At 46.5% G+C, this 21,219-nt stretch overlaps 4 protein-coding genes across 6 annotated transcripts in view; 3 read left to right on the forward strand and 1 right to left on the reverse strand.

Annotated features, from left to right (window-relative positions):
* The first annotated feature begins 2,506 nt into the window (after positions 1–2,506).
* On the forward strand, positions 2,507–8,240 carry TMEM220 (transmembrane protein 220). 2 transcript variants are annotated; one of them, XM_052806945.1, is made up of 6 exons: positions 2,507–2,606; positions 2,734–2,763; positions 3,876–3,936; positions 5,935–6,058; positions 6,877–6,936; positions 7,720–8,240. In XM_052806945.1, exons 1-6 carry the CDS (start codon positions 2,520–2,522, stop codon positions 7,850–7,852), a joined length of 495 nt encoding a protein of 164 aa, XP_052662905.1. In that variant the 5' UTR covers positions 2,507–2,519; the 3' UTR covers positions 7,853–8,240. The 2 variants fall into 2 exon arrangements, with proteins under 2 accessions (XP_052662905.1, XP_052662906.1); XM_052806946.1 differs by lacking the exon at positions 2,734–2,763 and having other exon boundaries at positions 2,514–2,606.
* A 177-nt stretch (positions 8,241–8,417) lies between these two features.
* On the reverse strand, positions 8,418–11,153 carry ADPRM (ADP-ribose/CDP-alcohol diphosphatase, manganese dependent). The gene is made up of 3 exons (XM_052806947.1): positions 10,557–11,153; positions 9,871–9,987; positions 8,418–9,611 (listed from the first exon to the last, which is right to left on the reverse strand). Exons 1-3 carry the CDS (start codon positions 11,107–11,109, stop codon positions 9,325–9,327), a joined length of 957 nt encoding a protein of 318 aa, XP_052662907.1. The 5' UTR covers positions 11,110–11,153; the 3' UTR covers positions 8,418–9,324.
* LOC128150605 (protein SCO1 homolog, mitochondrial) lies at positions 11,154–19,579 on the forward strand. Of its 2 annotated transcripts, none has more exons than XM_052806943.1 (6): positions 11,154–11,342; positions 11,471–11,564; positions 12,407–12,604; positions 14,163–14,255; positions 14,369–14,484; positions 18,607–19,579. In XM_052806943.1, exons 1-6 carry the CDS (start codon positions 11,169–11,171, stop codon positions 18,733–18,735), a joined length of 804 nt encoding a protein of 267 aa, XP_052662903.1. In that variant the 5' UTR covers positions 11,154–11,168; the 3' UTR covers positions 18,736–19,579. The 2 variants fall into 2 exon arrangements, with proteins under 2 accessions (XP_052662903.1, XP_052662904.1); XM_052806944.1 differs by having other exon boundaries at positions 11,214–11,342; positions 11,474–11,564.
* A 208-nt stretch (positions 19,580–19,787) lies between these two features.
* LOC128150604 (myosin-3-like) overlaps positions 19,788–21,219 on the forward strand; it is a 43,416-nt gene continuing 41,984 nt past the window's right edge. The window contains exon 1 of the mRNA XM_052806942.1: positions 19,788–19,895. The gene's annotated coding sequence lies outside the window, so the exon portion shown is untranslated. The remainder of the gene's footprint in view (positions 19,896–21,219) is intronic.

The raw sequence follows: 21,219 nt of genomic DNA on the forward strand, positions 1-21,219 counted from the left end.
GGTCATAAATGATCAGCAAATGATGAGGCAGTACTATGCTTCTGAGCAACACCTTTTTTGTTCACCAGACAACACAGAAAGACTGAATCTCTTCTTAAACACAAAACTAATCCTAGACCATTGAGTCATTATAAAAATTTCCATTTAAATCCCAATCTCTTGGCAAGGAAAAGAAAGAAGTCTCCTCTTACCCCTGACTCACTATTCCTCCCCTACACCCATGGTTCTTCAACATCACCACATTTCCAAGCCCTGGCATAGCTGTGACACCCAGTGCCACATCTGTTCATGGCCCTTGGGAGACAGAAGACACTTGTGACAAGCTCACTGGGGATCCTTAGAGTTGGTGCTCACTCTTGCTGTGTTACAGGAGGCCTTTCTGGAGACAGATCCTTCTCTTCTGCCATGCCAGCTCTCAGTCAGCTTAGTTATTTCTACAGTAGAGAAAAAAAACCTTTCAGATACCTACCGCCAAAGTTAACTGTAACAAACATGAATCTCTCTCACACGTAGGTTGGATGTAGAGGTGGGCTCACAATGTCCTTTGCAACTAAACAGGATGGTTCTTGACTATGAGGACACACTGGACAGAAACTCAGTGGAAACTTCACTGTTCATAGTTAGTTTTGACACAGACCGCAGGATTTGCAGTAGTTCCTTATTTTGCCTTGCCTATGCTGAAAAATTAATATCTAGTCTTGCATAGTCTTGCCTGACCTCAGAGGTATCCCTCAAAACAGCAGTAACAGTTGGTCCCTGCCCATCAGTGTCACCACTAGTGGTTTGATCTGCAGCTGTACTGACAGCCATGGCTGTTCCCAACCCCTCCATGGGAGGTCTCTGAGCTCAGTCATGCCCCAGTACTCGTCAGTCCACTGTGACGACTGATGATGCAGCTCCACAGCCTCAACCAGTCTGCACCAGGGTTCTGCACTCCAGGCCTCCCCTGCTACCCTGACAGCACTTTCCTGCCCTGCCCAGCCACCAGCACACGTGTTGAACTGGGTCAAGATGCTCATCAGGGAGCAGTGAGGGCCGGCTACTCCCTAAGGAACAGGAGCTGGGAGGCACACCATGGCCAACAGAGCACGAGCAAGGCCCGTCCCACTGCCCGGGCATGGGGCAAGCAGGGCAGACCCAGGGACTGCAGCCAGATCCAACTGAGAGCCCAGATCACCAGCCAAATTCACAGAGACAAGGCAAGCCTGAGGTCAAGCTGGAAAGTCAACCTATGGGTCAGGATCAGGCCCAGTGGGGGTAACCAGCATCAAACATAGCCCGGTGATGGCCAGTGAGATCCATGGTGATGAGGCAGGTCTGAGGTCAAGCTGGGAAGTCAGCCCAAGGGTCAAGGACTGGATCAACAGGCTCCATGGGGCAAACACAGGCAAGGCTGTGGCTGAGCTGGAGATGGGCGCTCCTGCAACAGCTCAGGCAGGGACTGCTGGGCCCCTCTTGAGGGGTTTGTACTTTTGCATAACTACTTGCCAGTTTTACTGTACAAGTTTGTTCATATGTATTCACGGAGACAAAGATCTAATTCTCTTTCAGGTACATGAGTTATCATGGAAACATGGAAATGTTGCTATGAAGGCATGCCTGGAGGCCTCGAGTCCAACAGCCCAACTGAAGCAAGATTGTCACAACATCAGAGCAGGTGAGCCATGGCTTTGTCTAGTCAAGCCTTAGAAATCCCCAAGGGTAGAGATCACACAGCCTGTCTGGGTCACCTATAGCAGGCCGTACAACCCTCCTGATGAGGACGTTTCCCTAATGTCTGGTCAAAACTTTCCAAGCCACCATTTGTGGCCACTGCCCTTTGCTATATCATCTGATGCCAAGAAGGAAAATATGTCTCTGTCATCTCTGCAGCTACCCCACAGGCAGTTACACATTATTACTGGATTTTGCTTCCTCTTTGCCCACTTCTGCTCAAAGGCCACATTCTCTGGACTCTTGACCATCCTGGCCGCCGTCTGCAGGACCCCAGTCCAGATCTTCCACATCCTTCCTCACCGTGGACCCTGGACAGGACTGAAAGTTGCAGATACACCAGCACCAGGTCAAAGAGGGAATAATAACTCCCTGCAATGCGCTGGTCATGCTTCTCTTCATGAAGCCCGGGACGTACTTGGACTTATTTGCCAGAGGAGCTCGCTGATGGATGACCCGTTTATGTGCAGACTGGCTCGTGTTCAGTGATAACAGCCGGTGAAAGACAGGAGAACCCTGGCTTTACTGTCATTACATTACGCGTATTGCAACCAGCGCCGCGCAGTTCTGTATTTTGGCTCGGTTTTGAAAGCAAGCATTTTTCAATCCTCTCTGAAAAAAACAGTAACTGCGAATACACCACGCTGACCACCCCGGCGCCCCCGAGGCGACCCTCTCTGCAGCGACACCCCGCCCCCGCCCCGGCGGCCCCGCCCCGCCCCCGTGGCCCCGCCCCGGCGGTCCCCGCCTCGGCCCCGTGGCCGCGTCCCGCTCCGGCGGAGGCTGTGCCGGTGCCGGTGGCGGCCATGGCGGGCGGTCGGGCGGCGCGGCGGCTGTGGCGGCTCTGCAACCTCCTCATGGCCGCTTTCTTCGGGCTGGCGGCCGCCGTGCAGGTGAGGGCGGAGCCGGCCGGGCTGGGGGCGGCAGGCGGCTCCCCTGCGGTCCCCTCCCCCTCTCGCGGAGCTTGGCCCCGGCCGGGGCGGCGGCTGTAGGGTCTCAGTGCGCGCCTCCTCGCTGCAGGTGAACGACCCCGACGCCGGGCTGTGGACAGTGAGTACGGGCTGCCTTTCCTGCCGGGCAGCTGGAGCGGGGCGGGCGCTGGGGACAGGCGCCGGGGGCGGCCCTTCTGCTGCGGCTCCGCCTGCCGGCGCCTTCCCCGAGGGGGCCCCGGTGGCCCCAGCGTCGCTCCGCTGCACCCATCCGCCCTGCGCCTGGTCCGAACCGGGGCCGCCGGCGGAAACCGGCTCCCTGCTTTTAGGGGAAGAGCAAGCAGGCGGCGGGAAAACAATCTGTCTACTGCAGTGACGGCTGAAATCCGACCGTGCTTCCAGGAGCTTCCTTATTTCACCCCAGATTTGCACCAGCCCCCCGCAAAGCATTGGTTCCCTGTGCAGAACACACCTAACTGCTCTCGTTCCTCCTGCCCTGCGCCCGACCCCCTGACCGGGCGACCTCCTGCCTCCATCGCCACCTCTTCTTGCCTTGAATCACCAGCTGGACTGCTTTCTGTCTCCACTCAACTCGGCAGGGCTTCCTCAGCCTCCAGGGGAAACCTAGAGGGAAACCCTCTTCTCTGCCCACTTTGCCAGCCCTTTCTCGGGCACGCAAACAGCCTGGTGGCCCTGGCCCGGTGTGCACCGGGCTTGGAGCTGAGGGGCAAGGGGGAATGTCTCTGTATGTGGCAGGGGTTGTCCCCTGCATGTCCCCTGTGCAGTGGGACATCCCTTGTGCGGGTGAGCCCAGCTGACGGCGGCAGGGCTGGGCTGCGCTGTGGCAGCAAAGGGGGCTCCTGCTCCCAGGGGAGCCACCCAGTGCAGGTGGAGGGTTTGGGGGGCCTGGAGGGGGGGTCCCGTAGGGGCTTTCTCTAGGGAATCAAGATGCAGTGCAAGGGGCTCTGCAGCAGGCTGGCTGGGCAGCGAGGACTCGGTAACCCAGAAGCTGAGGAACAAGGGCTGGCACTCAGCTGATGGTCCAGGATTTTGGGTGGTGATGGTGAAGATGAGCAGTAGCAGTGCCAGGGCACACCACGGGGAGCGGGATTGGCAGCTGTCCTGTGCATCTGAGGAACTGCTGTGAAGGGGAGCAGCCTTGATGTGGATGGGGCTTCTGCTTCCTTATCTTGCAAAGTTTTGCTACAAAGTAGATTTATGTTTCATTAACAGGTTGTCTACTTAGTGCCAGCTGCCCTGACGCTGCTTGTCAGCGTTAAGCCTTCAATAACAGGTATGGTACTGGCATGCAAAACAGAGTCTCTGCTCAAATTTTGCTCCCAGAAGTTTTTTTGAATCACAGCTTAAGTTCAGGCCACGTGGAAACATGTCCTATTACCTTTTGAGGGCAAAAAGCTGTGGGACCTGCTTCTACAAAAGCTGGTCATTGGTTTAATGCTTGTGGTTAGACATGCTGCAGGTGAACAGAGGAGCCCTGCATGAAGGCCTGCTGCTGGGATGGTCTTACCGTTGCACCCTGATTCCAGCGCTCAAAGCCTGAGTGGAGCACAAGCCTGGGAGCATGCTCTGAACCTGGCTCTGGTGTTGATGTTAGCCCGTTGATTCACTTTGTTTCCTTGTTGTAAATCTGCGTTTTTGCTTATCTACCTTATAGAAGAGCAGATGGGCTCTGCACAATCCTTTGAAAGAGCTAAAGGTCTTGTTCAGTATCAAGTATTGCAGCTACCCCACAAAGCGCATGGGCAGCAATGGGGATGTTTAGAGGCTTCAGTGCAGTGGCTGAGTTTCCAAGGGCATATATGCTAAGGAGGCAAATGCTACATCACATGTTGAGACAATCAGTCACATCAAATTTGGTCCAGGACTCCAGAAAATAGTTCATTTTTTGTATTTTCATCCAGTAGAAATAATTTTTAAATAATGACATTTTATATACACAAAGTGACTGTATCTTTTCTGGATGAATACTTACTCTGAATAAACTAAAACCACACTTATGCCAAAAAAGAAAATCTTCAAGAGTGCATGTTGTTGTTACAAATCACACCATTGTAGTCTCATCAGCATTCTGGCTACCTTAAGCATATAAAATGGCAGCATTCATAAAGCCAAAACCTGTGAGGGTTGGTTGCCTGTGGTTTTGAACATTTCAGGGGAGGTTTATTTGTGTGATAGGTGTAGCTTCAACATGATGGCATTTGGCTGGTCAAGAGAATCTGCATGTTAAAGTCACAAGTAGGTTTTTGTTACTTGTGCCAAGATCTGTGGAAAATGAAGATTAAAATAGCACAACTATTGTATAACTGGACATTTATGTAAATTCACCAAGGGATATTTGCCCTTTAAGTCTATGGAAGACCCAGATTCTGTCTCTGCTGAGCTGCAGTAAGTTCAGCAAAATGGGGCATCAGTTACTACATTGGGTCACACTGAGCTCTTGAATTTTGGCAGCTTGTCGTCTTTAATGCTTGCCTGGAGGGGTCAGTGCCCAGAAAAGACTGCTTTGAACTTTACAGGTTTTGCCGTTGACATTGCTGAGATCAGGGAGAACTGCCCGTGTCGTTTGCTCACCCCTCCCCCACGAGGCCCTGGGAATGGACATGGAAAGCCACAAGAGTCTGTGGGCCCATTCAGATATTTCACACCATCTGTATTTCTCTGTTTAAAAACATCAGTCCCCAGGCAGACATGTCATCAGTGTTGCTCATCATCACCGGCAAAATCTCAGGCAGAGGCTTATCAGGGAGTGTGAGGGATGCTCCCTGCAGTGTGGTGGGTGCTCGGTACTCCTGACAGCTGGCTGGGAGCTGGGGCTCGCTCCCCTGGACTCCAGTGGTCCTCTGGGGTCATGCTGATCATCTGGTTGTGGCTGTGAGCTCCGGAAAGGCTGTTCCTCCTGCTTATGAGAACTTTCATTTGTAATCCACCTTGTGATTTTTTTCCATGCATGTTGAATGCTGGAGCCTGTTTTCATAGAATCATAGAATGATTTTGTTTGCTGGAGAGAATAGGAAACTGTTTTAATTGAGGTGCTGCTGCCAAGAAGTTGCATTCCTAGGAAAGCAAGCCCCAAGCCCACTAGTGTTTTATTTTCAACACCACTTTCTAGCAGATTTCTGTGGTCATAAAGATGCTGGTATTAATTCTATCTTCCTGCCTAAGATGTGTGTGTTTGCTGGAGGCATCTTTTTTAGCAACTCAGTTGCTTTTTGATTTATAGGGTTTACTTCATGCTACATTGCAGTTGCTGGCAGTCTATTTTTTTCCTCAGATAATGGTGTTTGGAGGAGCCTCTGTGACCTTCATTCTGCTGGTTGTATTATTGGGACCTTTGCCTTGGCTTGTTCTTTGTTTGCTTATGCTCAAGGAAACATTTTGCACGAAGAGGAAGGCAGGTAAGCAGTGATTTTTATTTTCCCCTGCATGAATCAGTATGCCAGGCCATATTCTTCTGGTGGTCACCTTGCTAAACTTTATTTGCTGGGCTGTTGCAGTGAGTGCTCTTGGTCCAGGGGAATCAAACCAAGGAGGAGGGACCATAGTGCTCCAAACCAGCGATTTGTTGGACAAAAGAGCTAAAGGGAGAGTGAACAGTTGTGATTACTTGCCTGATTGTGGCAGTTAGATTTAATTTGGGGCAGTTCTGGCTTTCAAAGCCCAGGGCACTAGCACAGTGAAACAGCTTTGTGTTCTCTTGCTGGAGCTGTATAGGAATTAATGTTTTAAAAACTCTTGAGATGATGCCATATGCATGTTTATCTGGCTTGGGCCGCTGAGTCCTCTGAACTGCCAGGGGTTGAGCGGGAGGGATGATTTCTCACCTGGACATTCGGTTGTTTGCCTAAAGTAGGTGCTTGCATGGCACTGAGGTGAAGTACTGGTGGCTACTGCAGCTGTTTATGGTCTGGATCACTGGGATGCTGCTTTGCTCTGTGTTAATGAGGGAAATGTGCTGTGGAATGTAAGTTTAGCAGCGGAACAAAAAGTGCAAGCAGGGATTTTTGCAGCTGTATAGATGGGTTGTGTGTTTGTAGATTTGTGGTAGGAAGCAAAGTTACTCCATGTAAATACCTTTATGATTATAATCCTAGTAAAATACATTGAACTTCTCCAAAAGAGCAGACACTACTGTTTTGGAGGCAAAATTTGTATTTTTTAAAAGTAAACATCTGCTTGTATTATTTTTTGATCTGTTTTTTGTTTGGCTTTTTAGAGAGTTGTTTGGTCTGGTGATTATTACAATATGGATGAGTCTTTGTCGCAGTTCAGCAAAGTAAGTTTTGTTTCTTTTTTTAATCCATTCATATGTTCACATTTAGTGACTAGCTTCTTGAAAACACACAGTTGATTTTGGCAGCTTGTTTTTCTGTTTCATGTCACTGTCTGAACCTTCTCAGATACCTAAGCAGCAGTAACTGGTGCTACAGCCTGTAGGATCTTGAACAGATAAAAGTCTGTGCGGGGAAGGTAAAGCTACATGAAACATTTTTCCTGCTCCCCCTTCCATAAGGGGCCACAACTGCTATTGAACTGCAAAGCTATTTCTGCTATTGCTCCCAATTTACAGAACTTTCCAGTGAGCGTCTCTGTACTGGTGTCCTCTGCATCCACCGGAGCAGGTGGGTGATGCAGGCAGAGCTGGCAGAAGGCTCTGGGTGGCTGCCTGGCTGCAGTGCCTCCACACTTTTCCCCTCCAGACTCTTCAGAGGACTGTGCTACAGCAGTTTTGCTAAATACCTGTTAGCTGGGAGCATGAAAAATCCCAATCTGCCAAACAGTAACTTCGTGCTGGGAAAACATGTCACAATGTCACATGCTCTGGGCAAGCAGGGTGCTTTTTTTTTTTTTTTAACCTGGTTTATGTAGCCTGAGGTGGCAGAAAAAACTTTTTCTGCTGACATGTGGTGCCTCTCCAGTAAAGGACTCTGCTGATGCATCCACAGGAGCTACATTAAAGTGGCCAAAGACTTTCTGCTGTTTTTCCAACTGTAGCCAGGTGTGAATGTTTCGTAGCAGCCTGATTTGAAGTAGCTCTGTTGCATTTGCTTCTTTATAGGAACCCACTGGGTGGAGTTCGCTTGATTGCTGCAATTGTGGTTGCCCTCTTCCCATTTGTTTCGTGGCTGTACATTTATGTGAACAAAGAGATGCGAGCATCTTGGCCAACGCACTGTAAAACAGTGATTTAATTGGGTGGGAGAAAGTATCGAATAAATATTCTGACCTTACTTGCCTTTGCTTTTGGTTCTTAACAAAAGGTTAGTATCAGTTTGATAGGACCCAAGAATGCCTGACTGATTCCAGCAGTGCGGTTTGAGGTTTGTTAAAAAAACTGAGGAACACTGTCAAATCTGAGCAGAGAATTCTTCCATGAAAACTGTTGTTCAGCTGGCTTCTTCATACATCTTCAAAGCACTGTTGATCTAATGTGTGTTCTAATGGTATATTCAAGATACCCTGGCATCCTTGGATCACTCTTCAACCACCTTGTACTTTGGGAAATCTACTGTTCTGTAACATAACAGAAAAGTAAAGCAAACACTTTCTTTCAATAAATGACTATTTACAGCCATAAAACTTCCAGATATCTGCCTGGATAGTCCATTGAGACTAACTGAAAAATTGAGCAGTCTGTATTTCTGTTCCTATGCTAAAATTATATGTAGAATATATCTGAAGAAATACTTTTGCTATTATCTTTAACTGAAAATTACTGGTTTTACATATTAATAAATACTATTTTTCTAAAGAAAATTCAATGAAAACTTCTGTATCTTTTATTTTCTGCAAGATGCGTACTCAAGACTGCCACCAGCAGATGTGGTGACTATCACAACTCTGCTTCTCATAGAATTTCTGGTCCTTGAAAGCAGAACGCACGCAGCAGCCCAGCGACAGTAAGCGTGTTCCACCACTACTAATCCTGGAGAAGGAAGCACAGGTGAATACACTTGGACACGCAAGCTGGCTGGGAGAGAGCCAGAACAGGTCCAGATGCAGCACAGCAACATGCTTTAGATCTACATCAGGGATTCTTTGCTCAGTACTGCTGCAGGCTAATACAGCTGTGCACACTTAGATCCCAGTGGGTGTATCTGCAGCATTACATGATGTAGCATAGATGGTCCATTTTCCTTGGGCTTAGCTTTTTTTGAAGATTACTTTAGTGTTTTAAAGCAGTGTTAAGAAGACTGCATTAGGCTGCAGGGTGGACTAATTCTGCCAGACATAAGATATTACTGACTATGTTAAAAAAAAAAATTTTTTAAATGTGGCTGGGCAGGTACAATTCTGCATGCTTTAATTCTGACTGATATAAAAAAAGTGGCTTTTTTTTGGACAATATTCATAATACGGTTTGCATTTTTTCACAGTAAGTAACAATCCAGTCAGGATTGGGTGTTTCAAGTCAACATTCTGCATTCAAGTATATTTATTTCAAACATGGTTACTGGCTTTCTCTATTCTCCATGAAGAAACTAGGTCTGTTTTCTTACAGAAACATAATTTTAAAAATTCTGTATCCAAGAGAAAAATTTTTGAGTTAAAGCTATAAGGATCAGCCATGCATATCTTTCTACAAGCAAATAATAAGCTGAATCCCCTGCTTTTTTATCTGAGTACTTCATGAAGAAGAGCAATTTGTATTTGCTTACAATTTTCAGAAATGCATAACTCTATCTGAAATTCTGCCCCTTCCCTTTAATATCATTTTATCTTCATAGACATAAATAGTTCCAAAGGCATTGCTTTCAGGTGGAGTTTCAATAACCCCCTCCAAAGTCAGATGATGAACTCCATGAGAGTCTAAACAATAGCCACCGTCATGCAGGTGCCCTGCAAGAAAGCAGACCACGCACTGATGGGAGTGTATGACCGAAAGAGCATCTTCGTAATTCCAGGCTAGGCAAACTCTGTCTGAGGCATCTGGATGAACGGGCAGATGACCTGCAGTTGAGAGGGAAAGAAGCAGGAGAGCTACTTTAAGTGTAACCAAACTCTGCCTTCATTGCTGGGAAGTTCAGACATCTAACTGTATACAGAAAGCTCACCTGAGTGGGAGACATGGTTGCTATTCTCCTACTTCACAGGTTACGTGTGTACCTCAGTGGAACTACAAAGCCACTAAATGTTTTCCTCAGCTAACATACATTGGCTACATAACTTTTTTTGCACATATCCCCATATATCCCCCATATCCACCTACCCATAACTACAACTTTTTCTTGGTTTTCATCAGAGAACTTGAGGACTTCATTGAACCAGTCCAGCTGGGCTTGGCTAAATCCTCCGTTAAACTCTACAAACTGAGGTTCTTTGAGTCCTGCAACAAAGAAGGAGGTTAGGCATAGGTGCGTACACCTCTCGTGGCTCCCCTATTTGCTTGTCTTATGTAAGTCTGCTTACAATAGATGGTTTACTCTTATAACCTTTTTTTTTTTTTGCATCTCTTGGCTCAAAACTCCAGCCTCCTTGGACAAACAAGAGAAAATTATTTGTTAGTGTTTTGGTCACGCTGCATGCACAGCATTTTCACTCTTGGGTCTGCCCCCCAGCATGGGATAGGGTGGGCATCACTTGACACTCTGCAATAGCAGCGGCACCAACAGCTGCCTTTTGTTCTGATACTACAGGGCACACAGCACAACGTAAACCCATCCCTAAAGCACCAGAGCAGCATGACGGGTATGGGGAAGCATCTCCTGTGCCTGCCTAGAGACCCACTGACTGGCTCTCAGCTGACAGCAGGGAGGCAGAGGAGGTCGGCAGAAATGGGGCACATGCCTCAGCCCCCTGGCAACCAGATGTCAGCCCCAGGAACTGCCTTATTGCTCTGGGAAGCAGAGCTTCAGCTGCCCGTGCTCCCTGCTAAAGGGATGAGCTGGGGAGTACCTGTGGGGCTGTTGAGGTTATCGTTGGGGTTCTTCTCCCGCAGCAGCTGCAGGGACTCCTGGTAGCGGGGGTTGTCCGGCTCCCTGCCCAGGATGCTCAGGTCATAGGCATCGAGCACGACGATGCGGAACTGTGCAGCCGGGCTGAAGTGATAGGCCTGGCAGTCCCCAGCTGGCGGGTCGGCCATGGCCCTGGCAGGATGGCTGTTGAGGCCGGTGCGCACTAGACGGGCCCGGCTGAAGTTATAGAACTCGTGGTTGCCCCATGCGTGATGCACTGGCACCGGCAGCCGGCCCAGCGCTGCCAGCACCTGCTCCAAGGCACCCTCGGCCTCGCCGCTGCGGGCGTTGAGGCCATCGATGCTGTCACCTAGCTGCAGCACGAAGGAGAGCGGCGGTCTCTCGGCGGCCCACGCTTCCACAGCGTCCCGCAGCAGGTGAAGGCTCTGCCGGTAATACCGCCGCCGAAACCCGCCGAAGTCGTAGCCGTCCTCCGCATCCGCATACTGGATGTCCGCGATGACACCGAAGGAGAAGAGCGGCGCCGCCTCCATGGCAGCCGCTCCCGGGTGAGGGGGACGGAAGGGGCGGGCACGGAAGAGCGGCCGACAAGATGGCGGCGGCAGCGCTACGCTGCTGGCGGGCGGCTCCGTGCTGGCGGGCGGCTCCGTGCTGGCGGCTGCCGGACGCGGTGGTGAGGGGCCGGTCGGCGCTGCCCGTGCCTGGCTGCCGCCCGCTGTCCCGGCTGTCGCCGGGCAGCGGCCCGCGGACGGGCGCGCAGAGGAAGGTGAGGGAGGGAGGGAGGAAGGAAGGAAGGAGTGAAGGAGCCACGTCCCTCCTTAGAGGGTGAGCCCGGGGCGGCGGGACGGGCCGCGCTGTTTCCCCCTTTTCAGTCACTAAACAGCTTCTCCTCAGCAGCTGGTGTCGTGGCGGTCGCTGGCGGCCACCTTTGTGCTGTGCGGCGGGCTGCTGGCCGCCATGAAGAAGGTGAAGCGGCGGAAGGAGGAGGGTGAGTGTGTGGGGGGGGCGACCGGACCCTTTCCGCCTCGCGGGAGGCCGTGCTGCCTCGGCGGGACCTAGCCTGGGCTGCCAGCGTGTGGGCGGGCGGGAGAAGCAGCAGGAGCGTCGTATTTTGTGTTCAGATGATGTATTTTACCCATTTAGGCATCCCGCTGGATCACTTCATGCTTTGCACAGTGCCGCTTCATGCCTGTTTGTATATAAGTGCCACAGAAAACTTTCAAAAATTAAAAAAACCTTTCAAGGTTAAGCGTTTTAAAATTCTTAAATATGCTTTTGCTGTCGGAATAGTTGCGTTTGATTATGCACACTGCTGCCAGTCGATGCCGCACAGACACGGAGGTGGGGTTTTCCGTGCATGTGGGTTTCCCTCTGTGTAGCATATGCGTGCATTTCCCTGTCCTGCGATAACTGCCCATGCATTTCATTTTCACGTTTTTAATGTTGAAAATCAGAGATATTACAGCTTTTAGGATGCGTTCCATTCGCCAAAGATGCAAATTTTTCTGTTTCACACCAAGCCAGGTACCTGTCTTTCCCTTTTTTCCTTTTTATTTTTTTTAAATAGAAATACAATCAGGTGACAATGAAAGAGGTTATTATGTTTCAAAGGAGTTTAGTGAGATATTTGATTTTGCTCAAAATGGAATGCTTTTTGGAAGCCTTGTCCACATTGGACTTCAGCACGATGGACGTTAGTAGACTTGATGTTTCAATGCCCTGGGCTGTGACTCTGTGAGGTTGCCTGACTCTCAACTGCTTCTGAGGCTCACCTGGGAAGCAGCGTTGATTGTGGCATAGATGTGTTTGATCCCCTCTTGTTTTTTGTAGAGCTGGAGAAGGAACGAAACCGAGGCATTGGGAAACCCCTGCTAGGAGGACCCTTCTCACTCGTCAACCATGAGGGACAGCCCAAGACCAGTAAGGACTACATCGGCCAGTGGGTGCTGATCTACTTTGGCTTCACACACTGCCCTGACATCTGTCCTGATGAACTGGAGAAAATGATTGAAGTGGTAGATGAAATTGGTATGGAAATTTGGTTCGTGTAGTGGTCCTTTTTATGGGAGGTCCAGGTTTATTGTGGTAAAATATTGCAAATGGTAATAACTGATGTTTTTTTTTTTTTAAATGTAGTTGATTACTCTTCAGTAGTTGAATTAATTGCTAAGTGATACATACATCAATCTGCCTATAGGATGTGATATTTAGAGCACAACAGCACCAATCTTTCTGCAAGAGGGGACTTCTTGGTAATAAAACATAGAATCATTTAGGTTGGAAAAGACCTTCAAGATCATTGAGTCCAACCATCAACCATCCCCACTAAACCATGTTCTGGAGTACCTTGTCTACGCACTTTTTGAATACCTCCAGGGATGGTGACTCAACCACTTCCCTGGGCAGCCTGTTCCAATGTCTGACAACCCTCTCAATAAAGAAATTTTTCCTAATATCCAACCTAGATCTCCCTTGCTGCAACTTGAGGCCATTTCTTCTCGTCCTATCTCCAGCCACCTGACAGAAGACACCAGCACCCACCTCACTACAACCCCCCTTCAGGTAGTTGTAGAGAGCGATAAGGTCTCCCCTCAGCCTCCTTTTCTCCAGACTAAACAGCCCCAGCTCCCTCAGCCGCTCCTCATAAGACTTGTGCTCCAGGCCCCTCACCAACTTGGTTGCTCTTCTCTGGACACGTTCCAGCACCCCAATGTCTTTCCTGTAGTGAGGGGCCCAAAACTGAACACAGTACTCAGGGTGCGGCCTCACCAGTGCCGAATACAGGGGAACAATCACCCCTCTGCTCCTGCTGGCCACACTATTTCTGATACAGGCTAAGATGCCGTTGGCCTTCCTGGCCACCTGGGCACACTGCTAGCTCATATTCAGCTGGCAATGATGGTGGCAGGTTACAGGAAATGGTGCCATTGCGTTGTGTTTTTGCCAAGAAGTGGTTGTGGGGTGTTTCAGGTTTTTTTCCCTCTATTTTATTCATTCTGAGAACAAATCTCTGTGAGAGTCTCTTCTGAGAGTGACTGGGCTGTGGAATGGAAGTTGGGGGAAGGCTGTGTGGTAGAGGTGGTTTTCTCAGCCTGCAGGTCCTGAAGAGTTACGGAGCAGGGATAGTAGTAACCAAGCAAGTGGGAGGGCAGACTAAACTGAAGAAAATAATAGTGAAGGCTGTGGCTGGAACATGAGGGAAAGAGCCTGAATTGTGTCTTCACCTATCCTCTTGCTCCACCATCACAGGCATGCTTTTGCTGTATCGACCATTGTGCTTTGATATGTGCATGACGCCATGGCATTTTCTGCATCAGAGCCAATTTGCCATGTGTCCTAAGCAGGGCAAGGTCTCCAGCTGAGAGGCTGGAAGTATAGGTGCACCCAGCAGAAGCACAGAGTGTAGGATTTCATGGCGTTTGTTTCATTCACAAATTACATAAATTAAGCTGCACAAAATGGCCTTTTTTGTCACTTAGGGTAGGCTTGGATTGATGTTACAGTAGCTTGGCTGTGAGCTTGTTTGAAGGGAGATGAGAAATGATTTTTAGTTTTCTAAGAAAAATAATAATTGTTAATGTCACAGACAGAATTCCAACTTTGCCTAACCTGACCCCACTCTTCATCACCATTGATCCTGAGAGGGACAACGAAGAAGCCATTGCCAGATATGTTAAAGGTATTACTGTTTTCTTCCTTGATGTCTTATAGTATGTAATATAGAGCACTGAAAAGGAGGCTCTTGATGGGATTCTTTTCACTAAAATGTATAAATGTCTTCTTTCTGCCTAGAATTTTCTCCGAAGCTGGTCGGATTGACTGGTACCAAGGCACAGATTGACCAAGTGGCCAAAGCTTACCGTGTGTATTACAGCGAAGGTCCCAAAGATGAAGACGATGATTACATAGTGAGTAAATGTACAGCCTTTGCCTAATGAAAGGCTTTGGATAAAAGCATTATGCAGATTTTAAAATCAGAAGGCAGCTGTTGCAATCTGTGCTGAAGTCCTACACGACAGAGCCCTGTTGCACCGATGTGTTAAGCTGTGTTTTAGAGGTCTCGGTCAGAATCAAGGTGCCCTCTTACAAGCTCAGAACCTCACTGAAACATGTTCTAAAAATGTACAATCCCAGGCCTGCATACAGAATAGCATATGAGCTAGCAAGCCTGGCAGTAATTTGAACTTTTTTCTGTCATGTAATGTTTTTGTCTGGCTGTTTTCCTGTGTGCTCCAAAGTGAAAATGGAAGTGGGAAATTAAGGCAATAGGAAGAGGGAGAAATGAGAGTTAAAAGTGAGTAACAATTCATTCCCTGCCAAACTGACACAAAGGAGTGGGGTCTTCCTGGCTAGAGACTTGGATGATGCAAAGTCTGCCTGCAGATACTGTGGGGATCTTCCTCCTGTGTCAAATGACCTGGAGGAGAGAACATATTAATGCTAAATTAAGTGGGAATAAAATATGTAGAGTAATACTGTGAAGGGGGTAACTGAGGTTTAAGTAACACTAAACTGGGTAGTCAAAAATCTTACTTCTGGAAGTGACTAGACCTGGTTATAGGGCTCAGAGCTGCTGCCAAGGCCTTCCTGACTTGCCACATCCTGAGCAGACTGGAAGAGTAAGGTGGGTACAAGTGATAGGACAAGCGAGGATAGACGTTATATGATTATCATTTTTTTTCTTCATTACAAGAACTAAAGGCATCAGAGAAAACTAAAAACAGGTTCAAAAGGAAAAGTGATGGTTCTTCTTGGAATGGGCATGTGAGAAGTGGAATCACTTGCTACAGATGCAAATGGTAGAAGTTTATGGGAGTCTACAGGGAGACTTGTTAGTCTTTGGAAGAAACAGTCTGTTGAGGATTATGAAATGGACAGAAATCTTGGCTAGTTCAGGAAGCCTGTGAGCTAAAAATATTTGGAAACTGGGAGGTAATAGAGGAAGATAGTATATTTTTGGTGTTGGTTTTATACTCTTCTTTAAAGCAATCATTGTTGGCCACTATTTGAGGTATGATGCTGAGGCAGATTGATTTTGGTCTAATCCGGTATTGTCTATTCTTAATCTGTTTTTTAAAACCACCTGACTGCAGCAAATAAATTATCCATGTGGACAAAACACAAAAAAGTGTTGCTTAGAAAGAAAAAGCAAGAGCAGCACACGATCTCAGTAAAGAGAAGATGGGATCACACTGGTGATGTGCACTGCTCTACATTACTAAAGGAGTATGAAGTGGGAGATCAAGAACTTGTTTTCTCTTAAAGTGGCAACTCAATAGCTACAGAAGTCTGTGTCTAAGATACTATATTTGAATGGAGGAGAGAAGCTTGCTGGAGAAATTCAACACCAATTTAAATCAATCTAGCATCAATGTGAAATCAATCTAAAGATACTGCTTAAAACCAGATTTATAAAAGGGGGCTGGTGGAAATGCAAGAATAGGTTATAGGAACAGGGTTGGCAAAGGATGCCTGCTCAGGAGAGGGAAAAAATCAGTAGAATCTGACACTAAATGAGTGAACTGAAGTTGAGGAGAGGTGATGGAAATAGGAAAGAGAAAAGCTGAAGGAGTGCTGCTCCTCATGAAATAAACTGCATGTGGATTCTAGCAAACCACACCTGGACTCTGGCATGGCTGTGAAGGGAAAGTACAGGGTTCAGCCAAGGGAAGTAACTATAGATGTTGACAGCTTCAAGGGAGGCTGGAGGGTGAATCTGAACTGGAGAATGTGACTATAGATGTAATGAAGTAGAAGGGATTCAGGATCCAGGGAGAATACCACTGGTCTGTGCTATGTTTGTGAGTCTGAGAGAAGGGAAGGGCAACGAGGAAGAAAGGCCAGTGAATTGGGAGGAAGAGAGCAGCCTGGGAGCCCTGGATGTAGTGCCAAGGAGGAAGAGTATACCTGCATCTCTTCAGGATTTGTCATAGACTCTTGGTTTTGAGAGGCAGTGAGCTCTATGTGTTCAGGGCAGGAAGGCCAGAGGACACCGGTCTCTGAAACAAAATGGAAGGAGGATAGCAGCAACAGCAGACCTGGGAGGGAGAGCTTGAGGCTGGTTTTGTGCCTACCTGAGACTTATCCAGGTAATTACTACTCTGTCATTTCTTCCAGTAAGGTTTTTTTTTTACCTCATTATGTCTTGTATGGGCCTGTTGTGCCAGTTGGTGATTAAGACTGACTGAGCAGGAGTAGGTTCAGTTTCCTCTGCAGGCTGCTGGGAGGTGAGGAAGAGGAATAGGTCCACTACAGCCAATTAAACTTGTCTGCTTGTTTTAACTTGAAAAGAACATTGAGATGACCATTTAGAAATTATAATTTCTAAACTCCTGTTTGAATTTTTAAGTATTACTTGGATATTACTAGTTCCTATGTTATAATCTCAATTTTATAATTCTCAGTATCAGAATATCCAATTTACTTTTTTTGTTCTGTGGTTTACAAGATTGCATTGAAACTCAAATGATGATCTTATGTGCATACAGTGGGAACAGTGCAGTCTTCAGACACAGCTTGAAAAACAGTGGTCTTTTGCACACAAACTGCACGCCATCCTGACTGTATTTAATCTTCCATAGGTCAGGGAGTCAGGATGCTCTGAGCAGGCTACTTGACTTTTTTTTTTTTTCTAGTTTCCAGTTGAAGGATCTAAACTGTGATTCAGATTCCTTAAAAAAAATTGTCTCCTACAACATGATTTTGTGATCTTATCTTGAAAATTTGAAACTAGAGTAAAATATTTGAATTAAACCTGCTTCAATAAAATTTTGAGAAACATTCTTTCAGTGACAGAAATGCCATTAAGTTTAATGCATCCTTTTAGTTTGTGGTACTGGAAATGTTTATGTGATTTCTTAATTTCAAACACAGTTGTACTCTCAGTGCATAAGTACATTTCAGTTCTTTTTCTCTAGTGGCAGTGAGATAATGTAGTCACTTGAGCAATCGCAGATTCATGGCCTCCATTTTCAGTATTTTGTGTCTTTGCTCATAAAGATGTTGTCACAGATGCAGACAGTACTGGCAGTGGCATTTTAAATAAACTTACAGTGGAGTTAATTTTTACATAAATCAAATTGGAATACCTCAAACATTCAAGTAATTGTTACTTCGAACATTTTTTAAGGTTATTTCAATTCGGACAGTAGAGGGAGCCCCTTCCCAGCACACGTATTTCCCTCTGCGCCAGCTCCTCTATCTGCAGCCCCTGTATCCCAGTGATGCTCTTGCTCCCATCGTTTGCACTGATAATGAACTTTGTTTAATGAAATACCTCTTATTTAGTTATATTAGTTATATTGGATTTATGTCATATTAGCAGCAGGAGCTTGAATACCTTGTGGGGGTCATGGAGCATCATGAAAAGTAGACGGAAAGTGGGAAAAGTGAGGGGGGAAAGACCATTAGTCCACAGGCTTGCCCCAGTCTTGTTTGTGCTGCAGGAAGGGTGTCAGCAGCTTAGGGAAGACTTCTTTTGCTTAAAGTATTCCTTCACACATTCTGAATATGCAACTAGTTTTCTCTATTTTCTTGGGTAAAACAAGAAGAGGTCACTGAGGTGGTGCTGAAGTTTTCCTTATCTTGCTTTAGCTTCTTGGTGAGAAGTCTTGTCAGACAGCTGAACCAAAGGCTGAACAAGATGCTGTTGCTGCTGACTTTTGAGAGATGTGCAGGGTGTTCCAGTATTTAAAGGGTGGCTGCAAAGAAGATGGAGACTCCCTTTTTACAAGGAGTCACATGGAAAGGATGAGGGGTAATGGGTATAAGTTACTCCTGGGGAGATTCCGAATGGACACAAGAGAAAAATTTTTCACAATGAGAACAATCAGCCACTGGAATAATCTCCCCAGGGAAGTGGTGGATTCCCTAACATTGGACACATTTAAGATTCAGCTGGACAGGGTGCTGGGCAATCTTGTCTAGACGGTGTTTTTGCCAAGAAAGGTTGGACCAGATGATCCTTGAGGTCCCTTCCAACCTCGTATTCTATGATCTTTTTTACCAAGCCACAATGTGCTCTCTTGCAGGTGGATCACACAATAATAATGTACCTCCTTGGGCCAGATGGTGACTTTGTGGACTATTATGGCCAGAATAAGAGGAGCACTGAGATTTCTGCTTCTGTTGCTGCACACATGAGAAAATACAGATCCTAAAACACAAGGTCTTCAAAGATTGATGTGAACATCATCTGTAGGTTTGGCTGTAATTGGGCATTGGAGTTAAAGCAGAAGCATACAAGTGTAACATCCTGTCACCACATGCCTCCTTTCTTCCAGACAAGAAACGCATCCATACTTCTGCAAAATACCATTATCAAAAATCTCTATAGAGCCTTCCCCATGGATATTATTTGCAGCAAGATCTAGGCTACAGGATGAAATTTGGGACTTCTGTGAAACATTGTTGGGAGCAAAAAATGGAAGACACTTCATTTGTGAAGAACGTGTATCACTGGTAAAATTAATTGGTAACTCTTGGCAAGACATCAGTGGATGGTCACTGCAGGAGGATGATTACTTGATGAAAAGCCATGTGGGCCATGGCATTCTCAGAAGACCCCTGCCCTCTTTTCTTTTTTTCTGCACTGTTTTGCCTTCTGGGAGAGGCAGTTACAATATTATAAGCAGGAGAGCCTTAAGAGTACTACTGTATCAAGGTTAAGAAGATGAAGAGCACTGAAAGCATTAGCAGCTTCCACGCATGGGACCAGCCCTGTAGTGTGACTTATCTCTTCTTCATTTGAATGCAGAAATGAAGTGTTTTTTTCTTGGTGATTTTTCCAGGTTAACACTGTTAACTTACAAGGAAGCAAGTAATGGGTTGCAAATAGATTTTTCTTCTGGTCTAAATGATTTTATACATAGTTGGCCTGATTGTGCTATGCTGAATAGTGAAGTGGGGAGGATGAAGGGGGTCTGTGTCCATGCATAGGGCTGTCAATCAGATAAATTTTATGCAGTGCAGCATTTGAAAATAAAGATTGCTTTTTATAAGCAATATTTTTTTTTTTATTAGTTAGGTTTGACTAGAATATCAACAGAACTTTGTATACCGGTCAACCTTCATATTCTTGCTCTGTTTTATCTCTTTTTAGAAAGTAGTGTTTATCTGTAGTAGTGCAAACCATAAGCTGAATGTGCTTTTTTAAGGTAGCAGAGAATGGCCCACAGGAGACAAAACAGAAAAGTTCTTGGTGCAAGTCCCAGAGTGTTTCAAACTGAACACAAGTGTTCCTACTGGTAGCACTGGTATTACTCTGAGTGCGGGGGTAGGAAGAGAATGTTCCTGTCCGAGGGAAGGTGCAATATTTACGGTAAATTTCCATTTTTCCAAAATCCTGAAAAACGGTAAACTTAACCTGTTCCAGGGCAGTTATAAAACATGATAAAGTAGTGTAGGTCCATATCAGCTGCCCTCTACTATGATGACCTCCTGAGGGTAGTGGGAAGGTAACTGTGACAGAGTATGTCTATGGCTGCAGTTTTCTGATAAAGCTCTGTCAAGGAAGGAAGATTCCTGAGGTTCCAAGATACTTCCCCCCCCCCCCCCAAATGCTAGATAGTTTAAAGAAGCTTTTTATTTCTGTTTTAAAGGATCAGCAAGGATTTTTCTGTATCATTTTACAGTGGGAGTTTTAAAAAGTGTCTTAGTAGAATTAAACTCAACAGCTGAAAAGGAAGTTAGTTTTTTTTCCTCCTTGTGCTGGCTGGCTTTATTGCAGTAGGCAATAGGAGTGACTTCCAAAGGAAATTTCACACTTTAAGTCTTCTATCAATTAGAGGCTGTGTCAAATCCAAGGTGTTATCAATGATGTTAGTGTTTGTGATAAGTGGCACTGGCAATAATTTTATTTTCATGGAGTGGTTGCAAGTGTCAGCATTGTTTCTCAAGAGCGTTTCCTTGCTTTTTATTTTTTCCCGCAATCCTGGAGGTAATTTCTATTCAAAACTTCCCTTACTGAGCTGACTTTTGGCACCTACTAGCTCTGCATTTCTTTGTCCGGGTGGTTGTGCACCAGTTCGTTTTGAAACAAGACAGTCCATGGCATGACCTGCTGCTTATAGTCCTGCGGGAAGCAGGGCTGGAGACCTCTGGAGCTCCCTTCCAACCAGCACTTCTGTGTTTCTATGAAATTTGCCTTGTTGAGACGGTACTCACTCAGTGCTCTGAGCCTCCCTGCTCTGGATGAGTGTGTGTCTGTTTCCTTTTTTCATTATGACCTTTACCAGGGAAAATCACCTCTTTTTTTGAACTTCTGATGCAGTTGTTTTGAGGATGACTTGTGCAATACAGTGCATTAGGATACAGAAGGTGGTAGATTATATTTATCCACTCTTGTGATAAAAGCAACATCGAAGTACCACCTGCTTATGGGTCTCAGTGGCCCAACATTCTGGCCATTCAGTAGGGTCAATCTGTAGTGGACAAGTGCATATTAACTGCTAATGAACAGAAACTAGCAGTGAGTACTGCTAGTGGAGACAGTGTTTAGAAGTGCAGGCCTGTGCAGCTTTTTCTAATGCCCTCTCATGTGCTGTAAGTCCCCAGGCTGTTCTTTACCGTACTTGCATTGGAGAAATACTTTTTTTCCTTTTTGAACAAGTCAGAAATAATCTGAATATTTTCCCTGCGTGCTG

This window comes from Harpia harpyja, chromosome 14, assembly GCF_026419915.1.
Source record: "Harpia harpyja isolate bHarHar1 chromosome 14, bHarHar1 primary haplotype, whole genome shotgun sequence".
In the NCBI taxonomy this organism is placed as follows: domain Eukaryota; kingdom Metazoa; phylum Chordata; class Aves; order Accipitriformes; family Accipitridae; genus Harpia; species Harpia harpyja.

Bases quoted from the DNA above. Each gene is read 5' to 3' on its own strand.
- TMEM220 (XM_052806945.1), top strand. From the start codon at position 2,520: ATGGCGGGCGGTCGGGCGGCGCGGCGGCTGTGGCGGCTCTGCAACCTC. The intron at 3,937-5,934 runs GTATGGTACTGG...TTTTTTCCTCAG, and splicing joins CGTTAAGCCTTCAATAACAG to ATAATGGTGTTTGGAGGAGC. The intron at 6,059-6,876 runs GTAAGCAGTGAT...TTGGCTTTTTAG, and splicing joins TTGCACGAAGAGGAAGGCAG to AGAGTTGTTTGGTCTGGTGA.
- ADPRM (XM_052806947.1), bottom strand. From the start codon at position 11,109: ATGGAGGCGGCGCCGCTCTTCTCCTTCGGTGTCATCGCGGACATCCAG. The intron at 9,988-10,556 runs GTACTCCCCAGC...TCTTTGTTGCAG, and splicing joins TAACCTCAACAGCCCCACAG to GACTCAAAGAACCTCAGTTT. The intron at 9,612-9,870 runs GTAGGTGGATAT...TCTCAACTGCAG, and splicing joins AGAAAAAGTTGTAGTTATGG to GTCATCTGCCCGTTCATCCA.
- LOC128150605 (XM_052806943.1), top strand. From the start codon at position 11,169: ATGGCGGCGGCAGCGCTACGCTGCTGGCGGGCGGCTCCGTGCTGGCGG. The intron at 11,343-11,470 runs GTGAGGGAGGGA...GCTTCTCCTCAG, and splicing joins GGACGGGCGCGCAGAGGAAG to CAGCTGGTGTCGTGGCGGTC. The intron at 11,565-12,406 runs GTGAGTGTGTGG...TGTTTTTTGTAG, and splicing joins GAAGCGGCGGAAGGAGGAGG to AGCTGGAGAAGGAACGAAAC.